The sequence below is a fragment of the Gossypium hirsutum genome, chromosome D12 (assembly GCF_007990345.1).
Source record: "Gossypium hirsutum isolate 1008001.06 chromosome D12, Gossypium_hirsutum_v2.1, whole genome shotgun sequence".
In the NCBI taxonomy this organism is placed as follows: domain Eukaryota; kingdom Viridiplantae; phylum Streptophyta; class Magnoliopsida; order Malvales; family Malvaceae; genus Gossypium; species Gossypium hirsutum.
The window spans coordinates 40502484-40524135 of record NC_053448.1 but is presented as its reverse complement, the minus strand read 5'-3'; the positions used below and the strand labels follow the sequence as shown (position 1 = coordinate 40524135).

Genomic DNA, 21652 nt, shown 5'->3' with positions numbered 1-21652 from the left:
CCTGGTTTGATCATAAAAAATTAAAATTAAAATCAGCCCAACCCAAACTCGATATTGAAATGATTCAATTTAAATTTAAAATAATTCAAGCTTGAAATTAAGGGACTTCAAAAAAATTAAATTTTGAATTATTGAATTGATTTTTCATAAAATTTAAAATCATGATTATTTAAATCGAATTGGTTGAACCGAATATCATTTAAAGTATCGATTTAGAGAAAAGTATTAAATCTATTAATTCGAGAATCATTATACATAGATTGAATCAAAATTTATTATTTTTATTAATTTTATTAATTTAATTAAACTAATTAATTAATAGTCTAATCTGTTTAAAAGGCTGGCGTAGGCACTGGCAGCATTGATAACTTTTGACTGCTGCTCCTCATTATTGCCCTTCAACACCCCTCTCTTCAAAGCTGACTTGCTGCCGTACAGTGTTAGTTCATGGGTGTCGGCTTTAGATTGAATTTGAGTATAGTTTTTATTAATTTTTTATATTTTTATAATTAATTTTAAATACCTTTTATTTTTTAAATAGAGAATTAAGCCATTCTTTCTTCCCAAATTCTCTCTCTTAAATATTAATTATCTGAATCCGTCTTATTTTTATTTTTACAGATAACAGATTCGGATTCTAACATTTAGGGTAAGTTTAGATGGGCTGTGCATTTATTTGCGGTTAGTGTAAAAATAACAGTGGCAGTAAGATTAGATACTGTAGCGATATTGTAGCGTGAGATAAAAAGTAAGCTAAACACACCGCATCGCACCCAATCGCCCATCTAAATTCACCCTTAAATTAATAATTATCTAAATTTATATTCGAATCATCACACATTTCAGTCGTCTAATTTTTTTTAACATTGCTGAAATACGATACCTAGACTAATCAAATTTTTAGACGTGACACATTTGTCACATCATCAAGTAAATGTAATTTTCACGACAGTAAATGCATTAAAATCCATATTTTTATATACTTTTGATTTTATAAAATTCTAAATAATTTTAATTTTATATATAATTTTGAATTATGTTAGAAATTTACTAAAATTAAAAAAATAAAATATTGTATTTACTAACATGGCAAGTACATCCAATTATTGATGTCTCATGTGATTCACATTTAATAATTTGATCGGTCCACATTATACCATTTCAACAATGTACAAAAAATGAATTTATATGTATGATGGAAGTTAAATTTAGGTATCAATTACCACCAAAAAAGGTCAGGTATTAATATGAATAATGAAACCTATTCCGGGTATCAAAAAATTTATTTATCCAAAATAATTTTATATTTATTAAATGCAAAAATAGAATAATTTCATTAATTTGAATCTCAATAATAAATCATTGAAATATAATTTTAGAATTAATTTGAAAATTCAAAATTTCTTTTTCTGATCAATGAGCCCAGGAGAATAAGTAAGTCCTTTTAGGTCGATTTCAACGTGTTGTGATTATGAACCTTGGGCCATTTTATTCTTAGTTATTGGTCCAATTTAATGTTCTTATTAATTATATTTATGTGTTGACCTTTTCATTTTGTAATTTTTTCTTAGTATGTTATATCCATAATTATTTCATGTTGCTTTACAATGATTTTTCAATTTAATATTGTAAAAATATATAATAAACTGCGCCTAAAGTTATTAAATTGTTAATAATTTTATATTTTAGTCACTTAATTATTTAATTTTTTTATTTATGTCATACCCATTGACAAGTACCTTAAATCTAAGTTAATCTGACAGTTAATGTCGGAAATCAAAGAAGAAAATTGTTTGGATTTTGATTGCAGACTCGTGATGTTCAAAACTATTTTATGAAAGACAGAAAAGGAAGAAGAGGTTTCGACTGGTGCAGATGATGCAAACAGAGATTATTATACAACAACGATTTTAACAGCCCAATAACTTAAATGAAAGCTTTTGAACAATTTAATGACTATTTTGTAACTTTTTAAAGTTGAGTAACCAAAACGTAAACTTACTAATAGTGTTGTGGCATTGGGTGTAATTTATCTTATTTTTCAATCCAATGTAATATCCATATAGGATTAAAATAACCAAATGGTTCATTATACTCTCAAGAGGAGAACGAGGTACAGACAACTTATTAGAAGGGACAGACACAAATCCGAACATAAAAAAATAAAAATGGATGAAATTTTTATAATTTTATAATTTTTTATGGAAGAAAATAAACTTAAAAAGAAGAAGCTGTAATTTAATTTAATTTAAAAGAAAAAATATAATAATTATTTTATTTTGTTTACCAAATCAATAATTATTCCAACACACCTGCTGTATTTAAAAAAAAAATTCACTTTAAAATAATAATAAACAAGAAGATTGTAGCTTTTTTTCTGGGTACTTTGAATAAAAATTCATAACATGTCGGTAAATTATTATTTATTATTATTAAATTAAAACCCCCCCAAAAAGTAATTTCATCAATTTCCCCTGTTCATGAATCTGATCGCCCATCTCAAATCTCCATATTTTTTTATCAATCAACATTCTCAGATTTTCGTATATTCTTCATGTCGACTTGATTCTTTAGGTTTTTTTTTCCTCTCAATAATTCACGGTTTTATTGGATCGAGGAAAAAAAGTGAATCTGAAATACGTTTGGATTTGATTGCGATTTGAAAGAGTGGGGACGAGAAAGAAAAAAAGGATATGTGGTGGATCATTTTGTAAAAGAAGTGTGAGTACTGAGTTCGATTTGATCCAGACAAGGATTTTGCTTGATTTTTGGATAAAAATCTGAAGGAAATCGTCGCTGAAACTGAGTTGACTCGCGAAAGCAAGGAAGAGGAACCGCGGTTTTTTGGTGCGTTTAATTTAATTTGTGGCTTCTTGTTATCATTTATTATCTCCTCCTAGTTTTGGAAAGTTATTATTTCTCGTATTTAATAGAAATTTTAATTCTGATTTTAATTGCTCCTTTTTTTTTTTGGTAAATTTGAAATAGAGAGTAGTACAGTTATTAAAGGCTTGAATTTTAACGACTTAATATATATATATATTGATTTGGGTTTTTGAAGTCACTGAAATGGGGTGTCAAGGCTCTAAGTTAATGCCATGTTGCTGGGATTCACAGTTCAAAGCAGCAGTGTTAGAAGCCCCTGATATTGGTGGGTATTATTATCAGTATGAAAATTTCTTTGGCATTTTTATTTTTTGTTTTGATTGTTGAGAATACGGATGATTGGTTAAAATGATTTGAACTTCTTGTAGAGAATGAGGAGAATAATGAGGTTGATAATGTGCCTGCGTTTCGAGAATTCACATTGGAGCAACTCAAGAATGCAACATCTGGATTTGCAGTTGAGAATATTGTTTCTGAGCATGGAGAGAAAGCTCCCAATGTTGTTTATAGAGGGAAGTTAGAGAATCACAGGAGGATCGCCGTTAAACGTTTCAATCGAATGGCTTGGCCTGATTCACGACAATTTTTGGTAAATAATCTTAATCAAGTTTGCGCTTTAGATAAGCTTTGCTTTCCATTTCTTTCTTTGATTGTAACTTGGGGATGTTTTCTTCTGTATCTATAGGAGGAAGCAAGATCAGTTGGTCAGCTACGCAACAATAGATTGGCAAATTTACTTGGATGTTGTTGTGAAGGTGATGAAAGGTTGCTTGTGGCAGAGTACATGCCCAACGAGACACTCGCAAAACATCTTTTTCATTGTAAGGCTTATAATCCTCGTGTGTTTGTAATTTTATATCTTATTATCGGATATTAGCATAAAGCTGAGTCCTTTACTTTAGCCAGCCATAACTGTTTTACGGTATCATTGGGAAAATGCTTCCATGTAAACAAATATATTATTTTTTAAGTTAATGTCGAACCAGTAATTAGTTATTTGCATATTTAGGGTAATCTGGCTTTTTGCTGTATCAACCAATTGGTTTGAAAATATGTTTCCTGGATGCTGTCCCAAAATGGACAGAGTAATCCTTTTACTTTCTTGAATCAGGGGAAACACAACCAATGAAATGGGCCATGCGATTAAGGGTTGTACTCTATCTCGCACAAGCTTTAGAATACTGCACAAACAAAGGGCGTGCATTATACCACGATCTCAATGCTTACAGGGTTTTATTTGATGAGGTAATGATTTGTTATCTAGCTATCTGATACTTTTTGATTGTTCAGTTTTATATGATTCCTCGATTTATATGTTAGAATTCTTGCAGGATGGAAATCCGAGACTTTCAACCTTTGGCTTGATGAAAAACAGTAGAGATGGAAAAAGTTACAGTACAAATTTGGCATTTACTCCTCCTGAATATTTGAGAACTGGTATTTATAATATGGATATTTTTTATAGTATGCATTCCATTGTGTTGTTTTTGAATAATGGCTCAATAATGTTCTAGCTCTGTCTCCATATACCCACTATGACAGCATTCTGAGTGTTATTTAAGATGCCAATTTTGCTTGCACATATATCTGGCACTAACTTTTGTACTTAATACATTCTAATCGAGAACTTAAATGTCTTACCTTTGTTATATAGGAAGAGTAACACCGGAAAGTGTAATATACAGCTTTGGCACTCTTCTGCTTGATCTTCTCAGTGGAAAACATATCCCCCCTAGCCATGTAAGTTACTTGCTTTTGTGAAGATTATCGTTGGGTTTGTTTCCTTCCTCATTTGAACACGCTAGAATGTCTATTCTTGATGTGGTTGTCATGAAATTGACATTTTAAGACTTGTTGCATCTTTGATTGCTAACACCTAAGCAATTTTCGCCAGGCACTTGACTTAATACGAGACAGAAACCTTCAGATGTTGACTGATTCCTGCTTGGAAGGGCAGTTTTCTGATAATGATGGAACTGAGCTAGTTCGCTTGGCTTCTAGATGTTTGCAATATGAACCTCGAGAGCGACCAAATCCTAAATCTTTAGTTGCTGCTTTGACACCCCTTCAGAAGGAAACTGAGGTAAGTTGTTTTCTCTTTTTCCTGTCAAGCGGTAATTTATTACATTTTGTGAAGGTCAATAAGGAAATCTTCTTTTCATGAAGGTCCATGAATTACTAAGAAAAAAGAGGAAAACAGACTGCAGTTCGCTGAGTAACAGTTTCCTTTCCTGTGTAGGTTCCTTCACATGTATTAATGGGTATCCCACACAGTGCTTCCTTCACTCCTCTATCCCCAGTTGGGCAAGCTTGCTCAAGAGGGGACTTGACTGCTATACATGAGATATTAGAGAATCTTGGCTACAAAGATGACGAAGGAGTGGTAAATGAGGTTTGTGTTCCACTTAGTTCGATCTTTACTTTTTTTTTCTTCTCTCTCACTTTTAATTGTAATAGTAGTTCCTTGATTGCTGCAATCTAGATTTTCAAAAATTGCAAATACTTGGTAATCTATGCACTTGTTTGGTTTCTGCCTAACGTGCAAAGTACATATTTGCCATTGCCGTTTCCCTGCAGCTCTCCTTCCAAATGTGGACTGACCAAATGCAGGAAACTTTGAATTCAAAGAAAAAGGGTGATGCTGCTTTCAGGCAGAAAGATTTTAAAGAAGCAATCGAGTGTTACACGCAGGTTAAGTTCTTACCATGATGTTTTCAAATAACATTAGTTGTAACTTCGTATAACTCAGAATACACCTTCTATACTGCTCGTGAAAATTTTAGTTTCGGGTTAGTGTCATATGTCGAAGCAGCTAACAGTTTCTTCATAAATTCACAGTTCATCGATGTTGGCACGATGGTTTCTCCAACTATTTTTGCACGGCGTAGCTTGTGTTATCTCATTAACGACATGCCTCAAGAAGCACTGAACGATGCAATGCAAGCCCAAGTGATTTCCCCAGTATGGCACATTGCTTCCTATCTTCAAGCAACCGCGCTCGCTGCCCTTGGGATGGAGAACGAGTCTCAAACGGCACTTAAGGAAGGCGCGACTCTTGAATCCAAGAGAAGCTCAGTGACGGGAAAAAAGTAAACAGCTATGCTACAAACCACGCAACCAAGTGTTCATTCATTCTGTAATTCAACCATAGAAAATGCAGTCGTTTTCCATGGAGAATGGCCATAGATGGTCGTAAGGTAATAGTCACTGATATCTTCGCTTTTTTTATTTAATTTATTTAATGTATTTTTTTTACCCTTATGAGTGTATGTGAGATTTGTTTCATTCTTTGTTGGGTTTGATCAAATTTGTGAAATTTGATGTTAACAAATTATTCCCAGTCACATTGATTGGAAGTGGGGAAACTTTTTTCTCTGTTCACAAGCTTTTGTAATTTCTGTATCAAAAACTTCATGTGACATTTGAGAATTCATTCTAAAAAATTTGTGTTAAATTTGTAATTCATGCTAATTTTTTTTAGGTAGGGGTGATCAATCGGTTGGTTCATCAATCTAACCGAATCGACCAATTTATATTTTGTATGAGTCAATCTAACCGAATTGACCGATTTATATTTTGTACGAGTCAATCTAACAAAATTAACTTAACATTACTCGGTTTGATTAATTCAATTAATTGATTTATCTAAAATATATTATAAAATATATATTTAAAAATAAATATATATAACTGATTTAATCCAATTATATAATATAAAATATAAATAAATTTAAAATATTAAGTTGGTTTTAACGTCTAACTTTATCAAATAAATTGTTGTTACAATTAATTTAATCGTCTAATTAAATTGCTCAGTTAAATGGATTAATTCGGTAAAATTGACTTAGGCTTAGGGCTAGTTTGGATGGGCGGTGTGTTTACCTCCGGTGAGGTTAAAAACAGCGGTGGCGGTGAGATTAGTTACTGTAGCGGTGAGATTAGAAACAATGGTGGAGTGTGTGTTTGGATTCAAACGCAGCTGTAGCGGTGAGGTGAAAATAAAAAATGACTATTAAGGACATCAGATTAGAATTAATATATAATATAAGTTTTTAAAATTATTTTACTTTTTTAAAATTATTAAAATATGTGAATTTATAAATTCATTTAATAAAATATTAAAATGTATCTTCCAATATTTTAATGAATTATATAATTAATTTAAATTATTTATTAGATAAAATTATAATTATTTTTAATTTTTTATAGTTAAATATTTTTTTATAACAATGATAAATATTATTTTCACAAATAGTAACATTATACTTGGATAAAATTTTGAAGTATCTAAACGGATGATTTTTAATAAAAAAAATATAATAACATAAGACATAACAAGTTTCATTATTACTAGAAATTAGGTTATAATACAAAATGTTTTTACAAATATGGATTCATTAAACTAATTGCAATGGTTTCCCTTAACATCGTAATTTCAAGGTCACTTTCTCTATTAGAAGAACTCGATTCACCTCTGTCAAATTGGCTTGAAGAGACTGGCATGTCGGGTATATTCTCAAATTCTCGAAAATCCTCATAATTTGACCAAGCATGTCTTCGAATGTAATTATGCAAAACCATTGTTGCAATAACTATTAAAACTTGCTTGTTGAATGAATAACTTGGAATATCTCTTAATATTGGCCATTTTTTTCCACACTCCAAATGTTCGTTCAATCACAGAGCGTAACGAAGAATGGGAATGATTAAAGATTTCTTTTTTTCCAGATACTTGATGATTACCTCGACGAAAATCAGGTAAATGATATCGTTCCCCCTATATGGACCTTGAAAACCTGCTATTTGTGGATATCATGAATCCACAAGATAATATTTTCCTACAAAAAAGTAAAACATAATATCAAGTTTAAAAATAATTTAATATTTTTAATATTTTTTTATGTAAAAAGTAATTAAAAAATTAAAGTTCAACCTGGTGGAGGGTGTAGAAACTTCAACTCTTGTTTTCTAAGTGCTTGCAAAAAAATTCTACTATCATGTGCTGTTCCTTCCCAACCAGGAAATGCAATAATAAAACATATGTTGAAGTCACAAACTGTCATAATATTTTGAGTTGGTTAACCTTTCCGTCCGATATAAGGTATTTGACAAGAAGGCGAAATGTATGCTTTTATGTGTGTTCCATCTATGGCCCCAATACAATCCTTTAAAATAAATACAAGTAATAAGATAAAAGTTAGAAATAATTTATATTTTAATAATATAAAGATTGTGTAAATATTACCTTAAAGTGAGGCTAATATCTTGTATCATGTCGAATATGGTTAGGTACTTCCTCGAATTGACCTTCAGTGGGTTTAATCGTGTCTATTCCCATTCGAGCAAATATATGCAACATATCAGTAAAAATTCGACTAACAGTTTCCCCAGATCGTTGAAATCGCTCTGTTGCATTTGAATTTGATTCTCTATTTCCAAGAATGTACAATGATAATGCTAACTTCTCCATCGCCGATACTTTCCCATTCTTTAAGCCATAATTTGTTTGCAAATCATGCAACAAGCTGTGAAATATATCTTTTGGCATCCTAAAACTATTCATGCAACGATCATCGTGCCCATTTAATACTTCGTCCACCCACATTTGACCTGTATAATTTGAATCCATACGCGGTTGCATAGTGAAATGAGTTTCATGGTGTACCAATACACTGCTTAACACATATTCTTCCTCTTCATGATAATTGTTGTTCTCAACTTGGGTAACAATTGTGGCTATTCTTCGTTGAGCTTATTCACTTAATTCAGGGGTATCATAATTCATATCAAAACTATTATACATATTGTTAAATTCATCCATAACCTGAAAAAGTAATCAAATGAAAATAAATCCTTTAAAATCTTGTGACATTCTATACAACACAAAAACTTGATTAAAAGCATAGCATAAAAATACCAAACATAAAAAGTATCATACATTAGTTTTACATATAAAAAAGTAGTATAGTTATATTACAATAATAATTTTAAGGAGCTTATGGTGGAGGTGGTTGATGGTATGGTTGGAAGGGAAATGAGGATGTTACTACCAAGGATGAAACTGATGCAATTGGATTTTGTTTAACATACTCACGTCGAAGCCACCAAACCCTATCATCTGGATCTAAGTTCAAAAACACTTCTCGTTTCACCGGTATTTGGAACATTTTGGTGGCAAAATAGTACAGTTCATCTTTTTTTGGAATTTCATCTTCCAAAGCATGCAAAGCATCCATTGCATTTAAAATAGTATATAGAGAGTGAGGAAAAATAATTTCATTCACTGACTTCCTTAGACTAGTCATACTCTCACACAATTTCTCAATCTGAGTAGTTAATGTATTTCTTGGTGATTTTCTACTTGAACTTGATTTTTTTCCTTTACCGTGTACAGCCCTAAGTGTTTGCTTTCTTCGATTAGGAATTTCATGAGAAGGGTTTGATGGTACCTCATCAGGAGGAATACATTCATTCTCGTTACCATGTTCATCTGAATCACCAAATCCCTCATTAGGTGCATCATCTCGCATAGGAACCCCACTTGGAAGAACATCAGACGAAGGTTCCCATGCGTTCTCTCCGGTGGCTACAATGCCACCAAACATTTGCCACATTAACTCATTCAATCGTGGTTCCATTCCTTTCTTCTTAAATCCTTTAAAATCAGGATTTTCCTACATAACATGTTAAATGTTAAATGTTATACTAAGATTTTTATAATTGTAAATTATTAATTTCAATAATCTTTATGCATTAAAATAATGATAAAGTGAACACTAACCTGTATTTTTGCAGCCCACCATTCTTCGGTAGCATCGACCGTCTTTTTAGATGGACACCATCCAATACCTGTAGATTCCTTAAGCAACTCCCTCCATAACCTCCATTCATTTTTTTAATGTATCCCACTTATTTTTCAATTGAGGTTTTCCATAATTTTTTTGTGTTTTTGCTTGAAAAAGAGCAATGATATTTTCCCATCCTTTTGAGTTTAGATGAGTTGTCGGTCTATTACCAGCATTGACTTCATTCACGCAAAGTTCACAAAATATCAACGTCAGCTCATCATCCAAAACAGCTTTTGTTGCTAAGCTACTATCTCCCTCCACAAAATTTCGTGTGTTTACCATCTATTGTCATTGATATAATTCAGTCAATGTGCTAGCATTCACCAAGAAGCATAGAGCAAATATATAGTCTATAAGTTATATTAGACGTCTCCCAATGCTAATCTTTATCTAGCCACACCCAAAAAAAACTGGCAGCTTAATTGGAAGCTTCAACTTAATGGAAAAAGGGGAAATGAATGCAACAAAAATATAATATTCAAGTCTCATATTTACTCCATTTCTGATTCTCTTAGACACAAGACATATTTATATGGATATCAGACTTAAGTCTCTAGGGCAAACTGATAAAATTAAAAAAAAAATCTGCAAGAAGCATTGGTTCACTTTTATTGCTTAAAAATCTATCTACAATACAATTTCTTCATGTTTCTGTCAAACCTTTGGCTACAAGCACGGAAATGTTTATTTAATATGAGTCGTCAATGTTACTTTCACTATATTTTAGAAATCCCAGAATAATCTTTTCAAAACCACCAAATCTAAGTTCAGAGAAAAGAAGAGGAAAAAATCTTTCCTTTTTGTTTTTGTTTACATACTTCAATTTTCTATCTGTCCAAACAGAATTTAAAACAAAAGAAAAAAAATGTTTCTTGTAGATTGGTTTTATGGGATTTTAGCGTCTCTTGGTTTGTATCAAAAGGAAGCAAAGATCTTGTTCTTGGGACTTGATAATGCCGGTAAAACAACTCTGCTTCATATGCTCAAAAATGAGGTATTTTTTTATTTGTTTTTCAATTAATTTTTAAAGTAATAATCTGATACGAATACCATTTTTTAGCTTTAAGCTATTGCTTGAGCAGAGTTTCTTATTATATGTGAAATCTCAAGGCTTCTTCTGAGTCTGCTTGGTTGCTGAGAAACTAAATGAAAATATCAAAGTAAAAGTATTGAGGAGTATTGGAATTTGAAAATTGCAGAGACTAGTTCAGCATCAGCCAACACAGTACCCAACATCGAAAGAACTAAGCATAGGAATGATCAAATTCAAGGCCTTTGATTTGGGTGGTCATTAGATTGCTCGTAGGGTCTGGAAGGACTATTACGCCAAGGTATTTGCATTTATGTATGTGTGTATATATATTTTTTCAATAAGAAACCAACTAAAAAATTCAAGTATTAATCAATTGTTATCACCAGTTTAATAAGAAACACGTTAATGGATGGTTGGATGGTGAAAAGACTCAAAAGACAGCAAAATTTTGCCCATATACATATTTGCTTGGTTGTATGCCCATATTTTTACTGTAATTTTGTGATGAGAGAATTTTGTTATCTTTTAAAGAGCATAGGTCATCTTTTAACAGGTATAGATGAATTTGGTAACCTACCTATGTGATTGAAATCGTTTTGGGATAGTTTTAGCATTTTTTTATATTTTGATATATTTTAGAAATTATTAATAATCATTAATAATTTTATTTTTAATAACTTTTATAGCTTTTTTTGATTAAATTTTATTTTTTAATGATAATATTCAAAAATGAATTTGTACATATAGTTGTTTAGTCATTTGTTCAAGTTAATTATGAATGTGCAAATTTTATTTTTTTTAATGATAATATCTTCTTACACCTACTAGGTTGGATTGATGCTAAGAGGAATGGGATCCGGTAACAATTTCTTCATGTTTTTGGCATCTGGGAAAATATACAATGCTGAGAAAACAATGGCTTCATTAGTGGCTACATGTTTCTCAACTTGCAGACAAAACATATGCTGGCATCCGAGGAAGAACTTGCTCCATATAAGGTCTTAAGCATTAGCATATAAGATTTGACCACTCATTTTCCTTTAAGTAATGCCTTTGAGATTGGATAATTATCATCTCTTTGATGGGATTACTGCTTTCAGAACTTTTCTTCCAGGATGGCTGCCATAGATTATACTATTTGCCTTTATAGTGAGGTATTTGTGACAACTCAAGGTGGAAATTTTCCTCATTTTTTGATGGGCCATAGAAGATATTTGTTTGGAGGACACTCTAAGACAATTCGACCCGACAATCAAATATTTCATTCATTTAATTAGCACATTTCGTTCAAATCGAAGCATAGAGCAAATATTACCCTTTGCATGTGTCCAATGCATGTGAGAGGCAGGACACGTTGTAACCTGTACTGCCACCTTGCCCTACGTGTCTACCTCACAACTCAAATAGAATAAAATTCAGCCTATACAACTGCATGGAGCACTTATGACTAAAAAGAAATGCATGACCCGACCTATAGCTTGACTTTAGGCTAAGCCTTTCTCTAGAATCCTGGGAACCTTAGAACTTTGGTAGAGATTCCCTACTGCATTAGGAAATCAAACAGCTATCCTTGCGTGAGAAACATAATAAGGTAAGGAAATCAAACCTTTTATTAGGTGATGCAGGCCATGACTGTTTGATTTCTTTCTTCCCCAAAGTACCAAAAATTCCCTTGGATAAAAGAAGGAATTATAAGATCATATATGCTTGTGATATATGGTATATGGTATATGGTACTAGCCCCCTCACGATGAACTCGTGTTAGGCATGAAGTCATATAGCAAACCTGCCTAAACTTGTTCATATTACTACAAGCTTTTTTTGTTTCGTTTGTTTAGTTGTGCTTTGTTTTATTTTTGATAGTTTTAGTTTTTAGGGGTTTGAGACATGAAAACAGCATTGCCGGAGATGTTACAATGTTCGGACTTGACGGTGCTCGAGAGGCAAAGGGCTCGCTTGAAATGGCAAGAGGAACAGTTTCAGCAAGAACAACAACAGCAAAGCTATTTCAGTGAGTTAAGTTGTGGGGTGTTTTCGAGCCAAACCAACCATGTACAAGGCTTTTAGGGTGGTTTCATGGGCGGTGCCAGTGGTGACTCGGTGTTACCGGACATGGTTATGGCTCGGCAAGTGAAGCCTGACCCTGGTTTGGAGAGTCCCTAGCCTGAGTTGGGGAAGGTTGACATGGATGCCATGGGGTTTGGCCCATGTGGATACGGTAATGGCCCTAGTTTTAACATGAACCATGCCATTTCCAGGACTTCTAGCTACCCGCCAGCTGTGGCGGCGACCAAAGCGGTGGAGGTCAAGGGTAACTATGAGAAGATGGCTTCAGCTGTTGGTAAAGAAAGCTTCAAGAAAAGGAAAGCTGAAAAGTTGCAAAACTCAAAGGTATGTGTCTTGCCTATTGCTTCATTTATTATATTATCATTATTACCATCAATACACCATGCCAAGGTATATAGACTTATGGGTATTTCACATTTTCTTTCACTTTTTGATTATATATACAGGTTGTTACAGAAGAGTCCAAGAGGATCAAAGCCTGTGAAGATGAAGGAGAAGAGTCGAAAATTACAGGGCCAAACACCAACAAAAGTAGTAACAACAAGAAGGAAGCTTCTGGTGATGCTTCTAAGGAGAATTCAAAGGTTTCTGAGGTTCAAAAGCCTGATTTTATCCACGTTCGGGCACGTCGTGGTCAAGCCACTGATAGCCACTGATAGCCACTGATAGCCACAGTTTAGCTAAGAGAGTGAGTATGAATTTGCATGTTTTTTTTTTGTTGTTGTTGGCGTGTTACTCGGTAATATGGATGGTATTATTACCGATTTGTTTTCTTATTTTATCAGGTCTCTTTCATTAGATAATGATGTTTTAATTATGTTGATTTATATAGGTTAGAAGGGAGAAAATCAGTGAAAGAATGAAGTATCTGCAAGATTTAGTACCAGGATGTAACAAAATCACAGGCAAAGCTGGTATGCTTGATGAAATCATCAATTATGTTCAATCTCTTCAACGGAAAGTAGAGGTAAAAAAATAATAGAGAAAGAACATATGGATTTGTGTATGAACACAAATTTTTTTTTCATTTCTACTAATTACTTAACTGCTTTAAGATTTTGTCGTCCATGTGAGGACATATTTATTTGTTGTTTTTGAGAATTTTTGTATATTCTAAAATAATTCTTATAATCTTTTCGAGGATGAAATGTTTGTGGTTTTGGAGAGTTTAGGTTCAGCCTTTGCGAAAATAGGGGCTTTTTCTTTTTCTTTCCTTCCTATTATGGATTTGTCATAGTTTAGTCTTAAGTTTGGAAAATGAGTTCAAAGATGGTTGGAGTTGATTGACAGTTTCCGAGGTTTATAAATTATAAATTCCAATATATGCAGGCTGATCAATTAGACACTCGTTTGAGAGCTGTGAGATTGGTTGGATCCCTTTTTGCTCTGCCTAGTGCTAATATATGTGAAGCATTTCAGCCAATATTTTCAGAATTTTTGAAGAGGTTGACTGATAGAGTTGTCGATGTTAGAATATTTGTCCTCGAACATGTTAAGATCCCTCTAGACCTGAGGCTCCTCAAATAATCTGTGAGTTTCTTTTGATTTTTCTTTTCTCAAAATATATAGTTATTTAAGTTAGTTCGCTAATTTTGACATTGTTCTACATTTTCTAGCTGCCCTATGTGATCGGCTTTTAGACTATGATGAAAATGTTCGAAAGCAAGTTGTGGATGTAATTTGTGATGTTGCTTGTCATTCTCTTGTTTCCATTTCCGTTCGGGCTGTAAAACTAGTTGTAGATCATTAATTCATGATTGATTTTTACTTTCCTTCATATTTTCTGTTGGACCTTGTGCAATTTGTAGGAGTCACTCAATTAGTGCTCTATGCAAAGCAGGAAAGATAGATGAAGCTAAAAATATTTCTACCATTATCTAATAAAATCCTAATATTTCTACCTTCAGGATGTTAGTATATGTGGTCACAAGGAAGCTTTTTATAGTTTAATATTTCTACCTCACGCACAAACAAATAAACCCAAGTAGTTACTATTTTCTTAGCTAAGAACAAGATGAGAAGGAAAAACAGAAACTACTTTGATACAATTCAAAACACATATATAGAGTAGAAAAAGAAGGGTTTTGACTTACCAGATCAAAGTTGAGAACAAGATTGATAGGATGAGTCGAAAAATAGAGCTTCTTTGAGTCTGTTGTGCTGTTGGTGGGGTTTTATAAGAGTGTCAATTGAAGAGCAGGGTTGAAGAGCAGGGTTTTCTGCAGATTGGGAAAGAAATTAATTTAATTTTCAAGGATAAAATGGTAAAATAATAAATAAAAATAAGGGTATTTTTGTCTGTTACAGTGCCAACAGCTCAGTTTAACCCTCCACTGCTGCTGATTTCTCCAGCTGAAAATCAGCTGACCAGCGTGGTGGAAAAGAAACCTCACTGCACTGACAGTCTAAGCCAAACAACATAGCAGTGAGTTTGGCACCATATTTTCCATGTAAACGCACCTCACTGCTTGTAAACCTCAAACCAAAGGAAGCCTTAGTTTGGATGAACGGTGTGTTTACCTCCGGTGAGGTTAAAAACAGTAGTGGCGGTGAGATTAACTACTGTAGCAGTGAGATTAGAAACAGCGGTGGAGTGTGTGTTTGGATTCAAATGCAGCTATAGCGGTGATGTGAAAATAGAAAATGACTACTAAGGACATTAGATTAAAAATGATATATAATAGAAGTTTTTAAAATTATTTAACAATTACAAAATTAATAAATGATTAAAAATTATAACAATTATATTTATTTTTAATAATAAATAATTAAAAATGAATTAAAACTTGAGAAAATTTCAAAAATTTATTTTATTTAATATTTTAAAATTAATCATATATTTAATTATAGGGGCTCAATTCATTATTGGAAGATTGTTGAAATTATTGAACCTTTAGAAAAATAAAACATTATTGAAAGATAAAATAATAAAGCAACTCTAAAATAAGAAAGAAAAGAAATAATATATGGGTAAAAGAGGAAAAGAAAACGTAACTGAAGTTGCTAAATTTTTACTGGACCAAAAGGCTTCAGTCTGGAATTAAGCCTCCAGTGAAGTGAAATGCATTTTCAACGTACTGAAGAATGTTTTCCAAGCAGTCTTGCGTTTACGAACATTTCAGTTGCAATTTTTTGTAGCCTTAAAAAGTTAACGCAGTGAGACCCGATTTCATCCAAAGGAAGCCTTAGTTCTCTTTTAATTTGAAGAGGGATGAATTTTTGAATTTCTTATCAATCGAGTCTATAAGTATACATAATATTTTTTTAATTGTCAAAATTAAATTGATTTTAATTTCTTATCAATAAAAGGGCTAAGAAAATATTTGTATTAGGATTTGTATTAGGAGTCAGATTGTATTTGGTCTTCTTTATTAAAAATGAGCATTTTAATCTTTGTACATTAATTTAAAGAGTAAACTAATCATTTCATTTAAAATTTTCATTCAATTCTACCATTGGAAATTGAGTGACTGACAAAATAATCAGACAATTACACATGAAATGTCACGTATACTTTATGTTGACGTACAAGAATCAATTTTTAATAATAGAAATTGATAAATATTGTATAGAAAGATTGGTTTGTTCATTAATTTAACGTACAATAGGTTAATTTTTTATTTTTTTAATAAAGTGAAGAAAATACAATCCGATTTCTAGTATAAGGACCTCTATTGTGTGTAATAAAGTCAACTAAATATATACCAGTTAAATTGTGAAACTTTCAAATCAAAATAAATAGTATCTTTGAGATATGAACCACAACTCTTCGTTCGATCTAAGAGATTTCCCCATTAAGGTTCTTTTATACACAAACATCAAAGGGATGATGATACAACATTCTTTGTCTATATTGTTTTTTTGCTGTGTAGAAAATCAATACAGGTTCTACATGACAGAACACAGTTTAAAAAAACAAGGTAGTAACAGACATACATTGATTATAGTAAAAAAAAGAAAAAACTCTCATATGGCTGCTAATGATGAAATTATATAATTTCATTGGACAACACAGCAACAACTGGCTTTCATTGCCTTCTCATTTTGAAAATCCTGTTCGATTACCTCGAGTTGTGATATTATCTCTCCGAATGTCGGTCGACAATCCGGGTTCTTATGCCAACATTCTTTAAGAAGCCTGAATTCAGACGACAACGGCAACAACAATAACATAAACCATTAGACTGAAATGATTTCAATTTGGTTTATGAACCAAGAAAAACTCACATTTTGATTGGTTCGGGGTATAAAAATGAAGAGAGCGGTGGCCTCGAATCTTCATATGCCCTTTTGTCTGCGATTTGTTCGGCTGTTTCTGCCCTATTCGACGGTCCACCTTGGAACATCTGTATGAAAATATAAAGCAACGGCCAGATGGAATACCAACAAAGTTATAAACAATCCTTGCTTGCAACACAAGTTACCTCGTGCAGTATTAAAGCAAAGGAGAAGACATCAACGCTCTTCCCGTAGGATTCTCGACGGTAAACTTCGGGTGCCATATAACGATCTGGCAAATCTCGAAAGAGCATCAAAGTCAAAAAAAATTATAATTTATAAATGTTTTAATTATTCAAAAGGAAGTAATTTTTTACATGAACCAGTTCCACCAGTCATTTTGTAACCATAGGAATCCTTTTCTTGTGCAATTTTGCTTAAACCGAAATCAGTGACCTTAAGGCGACCGGCTTCGTCTTGTAACACGTTTCTGTAGGACCAACATAAAGGTATCAGAATTTGACCATAGATGACCAACCGAGTGACGAAGATTTGACTCGGGCATCTGCTGGAAGATCTAGTTTCCAATACCTTGGTGTTAAATCCCGGTGTATAATAGCATGTGGCTTATGCTGGTGAAGATAGTTCATGCCTCTGCAAGGTTAAAACGATATTAGCTCATTGCCGGGCTCAGTAACTGCTCCAACACTAGTAAACATCCGATAAAATTGGAACGATACGGACTATCATGTGCATGAACGGAAAAGTGGCAGTCATATGTACCTTGCAATATCTAGAGCATAAGAGATGGCTGTTTTCGTGTCGAGTCTTCCCTTCTTTTTCAATATATCATACAAACTTCCCTAACTCCAACACACAATTTAAATGAAAATAAGCACAAGACAATCATATGAAAGTTAAGTCCTAATATAATGAGGCGAGACTCACATTCCGAAGATACTCGGTGAGGAAGATCAAACGATCGGAATGCTTTAGAACACCGAGGAACTGCACTATATTAGGGTGGCGCAACTGTTGCCATAAAGCCAATTCCTTGAGAAAGGTATTTCTGTTAAAACATTCAGCAGCAAAGAGGAAAAACCTCACTAAGATTCTCAAGCTAGAATTAGCCTAATTCAAGCTTTATCGATCTTGTAACCTATGTCAATGAAGCTTGATATAAATGATAGAAATATGAAATTTACTTTGCTTTAGGATTCGATGCGATCGTGGAACGAATCGTCTTGGCTGCAACTTCGGTGCCACGCCAGTTTACCAAAAAAACTTCACCATATGCACCCTGGTATACTAAACAACTTAAGCATTGGGTGAAATACCATAAAAAGAAATTGAGGCCCATATGGCCTAAAGCAAGGTGAGGAGATCATATCAAACGTCATCTGGGAACTTAAAAACAGAAGAACTTACCTCTCCGATACGGGTTGCTTCCTCCATGTCAACCTCACTGTGATCGATTTCGAAGCACGGAGCTTGAGAGTCCATTCCTACCTATTGCAAGGAAATGATACATTAAGGTTTCAAATGAGACACAACATTGTATGATATTTGCAGACTAGATGTCTCAAAATTTAAGTACAGATGCTGTCATGCCAAGATTTGAATATGTATTTGTTTCTCATGGACAATTTGTCAAGAACAAGGCAGACAATTCAGAAAATTTGGCATTCTTGGAACTAAAAACATAAACTTTATAAGCTTAACAATAACAACAACAGATTAACAAAATACCGGATCGATTCCCCCTCGAGCTTCAAGTATCTTGCAAACCTCGTGGTGTCGAAAACTATGTGCGTCGGACAATGGCTACAAAAAGAATTACTCACATCAGATTCATTTTCCCATTGTTATACCTACATCTTGCGAGTTCACTCCGTGCCCTACCAATAGCACGGGATAATACCCTAGACTAAGAATCACTTTGTGAGCTAAGGACACCTGTGAGGCCAAGGTTCATGCAAGTTCTTAACCTTGAGCCCATGATCTCACTAGCACATGACATAGAGACCACACTCTTGATATGGAAAAAATACCTGTCACTTGTACATTACATTTATCCATTACCATACCCACGGGGACAAAACATCAATAGATCAGTTGGGTTCTAGGGAGTATGAAACAAATACAGAGATGAGAGGTGATGTTTGGGGGTGAATGAACAAAGACACCTCTTTTAAGACCCACAAGGACCAAGGAACAAAGACACATTCCCTCTATCTCTACATTCACACTCTCAGCTATTTTTCTTTCTCCTTTCAAACTCAAACCCTCCAAAGAACCCAAATTCCGACCACACTGAACACGGACATAATACTTGCCACCTGTACATCACATTTATCTATTACAATACTTCCGAGAACAGGAGATCAATAGATTAGCTAGGTTGCAGGGAGTACGTAACTAATACAGAGATGACGTGGCATTCGGGGTGAATGAACAAAGACACCCTTTTAAGACCTACAAGGACCAAATTCCATTCGAACTCCAACTATTTTTCTTTTTCCTCTCCAACTCCAACCCTCAAAAAACTCAAATTCCAATCACCCATAACCATTACAATTCTCTACCTGTCGGTCGAACCGTCGTAAACCGCCTTTCACCCCAACCTTGTATCAACAGTTCAACACCCATAAATTAATCATAACCCCCCAAAAAATGTTCATACTAGATAAAATAACATGAAATTTGTAACTTACAGTTCGGCCCCAACGATCTAAAGAATTCACATCAGCACCTTTCTCAAGAAGCAAATCAACAACTTCAATCCAACCTTCACAAGCAGCTAAATGAAGAGCAGTTCTCCTATCATAATCAGCTCCATTAGGCTCCACACCTTTATCTAATTCTTGTATTACGCCAGCTTTATCCCCCTTACTTGCACATTGAAGCAGTCTATAAAGACCCCCTGAATCAACTTTCTGTCCCACCAGCTTCTGTTCCAAAAACACAATACCCATCAATTCACTTCATAAATAAACAAAATTTTCACTTTGAGTCATTACATAATCTCGAAAATGAATCGAATTTACCGTTGAAGAAGAATGAGACGGCCTGAAATCTTCCATTTTGATCGCAAAACCGATTTTGAAAACTTAAAAATACAAAAACAAAAGCTTGAATTAAAAAGGCTTAAAATCGACACACTGACAGTTAATATAGTAGCTGTAATAGGAGACAATACAAATGGTTTCATCATCGTCGATTGTTTCGGAGTTGACGAAGTTATTACCCAATTTAAAAAAATAAAAATAAAAAATTGTCTCTTTTGTATCGGATTTTTGACTATGAGAATTGAGAAATTACCGCCTCGGATTGTTCGCCCTGCACATTGAACTTGACATAGAAGAACCGTTTCAAGTTTCAATGCAGGGATCGGCAGAAGAATTTTTGTGAAATTTTACTGCTTGGCTACTGAGAAAATTAAAATAAGTTTGATTTTGGTCTTTGGGCAATTTTCAATCTTATTATGGCTAAGCAAAACAGCAAATAGAACGTTGTCTAAACTGTGTTTTTTTTTTTTTTAATTCTGGCGGGGGATTCGAAAATAGGTTATCTTAGTAAATTGGTCTCTAAACTTTACCCCAATTTACAGTTTGGTCCTTAGAAGATTTTTTCTAGAAACATTATCTAAACCATCAATTGTATCTTAAATTACCTAGAAAACAGTAGGAGCCAATAAGGTACATGACATCTAGCAGATTTCTATTGGATGTTCTATAATGTTTTTGGGTAAAATTCAATACTATTGAGAGGTTAGGAAATATTAACTTGTTATTTATTAATCATCCGATTATTGGACTAAGTGTAACCACATCCTTTTTCACTTAGCTTAATTAAAATTTTCAAGTTTCGAACAGGTGAAAACCCATATAAGTTCTCGTTGACAATCCACAAATCAAATTAGAGATCAAACTCAAAAAGGGCTTGATAATCTGGAATCAGATGTTAAGAAAATGATAGAGAAGATTCTACAGAACAAATTATAGGTGTTTATGAACAGTTCGAGCCGAACTTCAATTTTTTAGAAAAAATTAAGTTTGGGCCAAGGCCCAACTTTATCTACTAAAAAACCTCATTTTATAATTTAAGAATAATATGATGTATAGTTATAATTAAATTTAAATAAAAATTTTAAAATCGAACTAAATCAATTAAAAAGAATCTTTCTCCAAACTCAGGCCAAGCAGATCAGGCCACCCGGCTCAGACAAGTATAGGACAGATCCACTGGTCCAAATCAGCTTAAGACTACTCTTTCTCAATGATAGGGTAAGGCCGTAGGCTTTAGGATTTATACATGGTCAAATTCTGATTTTAGTCCCTCTATTATGATTTATTACTTCTATAATATCGTTAGCTAATTTAAATAAATAATTTTGTAATGCTAATTATTTCGGTTAAAATGCTAACATATTTAGTTAATCAGTTAACGGGTTTCTAAATTGAGTGTAATTAAAGCACTCTTTGCTCATTGCTCAGATTCTTACAAAAAGTTGAAATTTGAGAGGATTACACGAGATAATAACCACAATTACTTCTAATATATATTTTTATTTATTTAGTTGTTTAACTGTAATTTATAC

At 33.2% G+C, this 21652-nt stretch overlaps 3 protein-coding genes, 1 long non-coding RNA gene and 1 pseudogene across 7 annotated transcripts; 2 read left to right on the top strand and 3 right to left on the bottom strand.

The window, feature by feature from the left end:
* The first annotated feature begins 2354 nt into the window (after positions 1–2354).
* LOC107923506 (serine/threonine-protein kinase BSK3) lies at positions 2355–6347 on the top strand. The gene is made up of 11 exons (XM_016853706.2): positions 2355–2847; positions 3062–3151; positions 3255–3475; positions 3572–3707; positions 3998–4131; positions 4218–4323; positions 4541–4626; positions 4781–4969; positions 5126–5278; positions 5464–5577; positions 5725–6347. Exons 2-11 carry the CDS (start codon positions 3070–3072, stop codon positions 5977–5979), a joined length of 1476 nt encoding a protein of 491 aa, XP_016709195.2. The 5' UTR covers positions 2355–2847; positions 3062–3069; the 3' UTR covers positions 5980–6347.
* Positions 6348–7412: 1065 nt separating this feature from the next.
* Positions 7413–8710, bottom strand: LOC107943231 (uncharacterized). Its single transcript, XR_001695985.2, has 3 exons — positions 8132–8710; positions 7820–8051; positions 7413–7724 (listed from the first exon to the last, which is right to left on the bottom strand). It is a non-coding gene; the product is annotated as an uncharacterized lncRNA (long non-coding RNA).
* A 90-nt stretch (positions 8711–8800) lies between these two features.
* On the bottom strand, positions 8801–15415 carry LOC121224118 (uncharacterized). The gene is made up of 3 exons (XM_041106702.1): positions 14928–15415; positions 9668–10016; positions 8801–9560 (listed from the first exon to the last, which is right to left on the bottom strand). Exon 3 carries the CDS (start codon positions 9522–9524, stop codon positions 8883–8885), a length of 642 nt encoding a protein of 213 aa, XP_040962636.1. The 5' UTR covers positions 9525–9560; positions 9668–10016; positions 14928–15415; the 3' UTR covers positions 8801–8882.
* On the top strand, positions 11790–13935 carry LOC107943225 (transcription factor HBI1-like; annotated as a pseudogene).
* Positions 15416–16606: 1191 nt separating the features above from the next.
* On the bottom strand, positions 16607–20554 carry LOC107943227 (integrin-linked protein kinase 1). Of its 4 annotated transcripts, none has more exons than XM_016876969.2 (13): positions 20374–20554; positions 20100–20161; positions 19767–20003; positions 18802–18876; positions 18481–18561; positions 18258–18352; positions 18001–18121; positions 17836–17915; positions 17644–17706; positions 17430–17542; positions 17259–17344; positions 17062–17180; positions 16607–16972 (listed from the first exon to the last, which is right to left on the bottom strand). In XM_016876969.2, exons 2-13 carry the CDS (start codon positions 20133–20135, stop codon positions 16834–16836), a joined length of 1245 nt encoding a protein of 414 aa, XP_016732458.1. In that variant the 5' UTR covers positions 20136–20161; positions 20374–20554; the 3' UTR covers positions 16607–16833. The 4 variants fall into 4 exon arrangements, with proteins under 4 accessions (XP_016732458.1, XP_040962634.1, XP_040962635.1 ...); XM_041106700.1 differs by having other exon boundaries at positions 19767–20000; positions 20374–20539; XM_041106701.1 differs by lacking the exon at positions 20374–20554 and having other exon boundaries at positions 19767–20000; positions 20100–20323.
* Positions 20555–21652: the final 1098 nt, after the last annotated feature.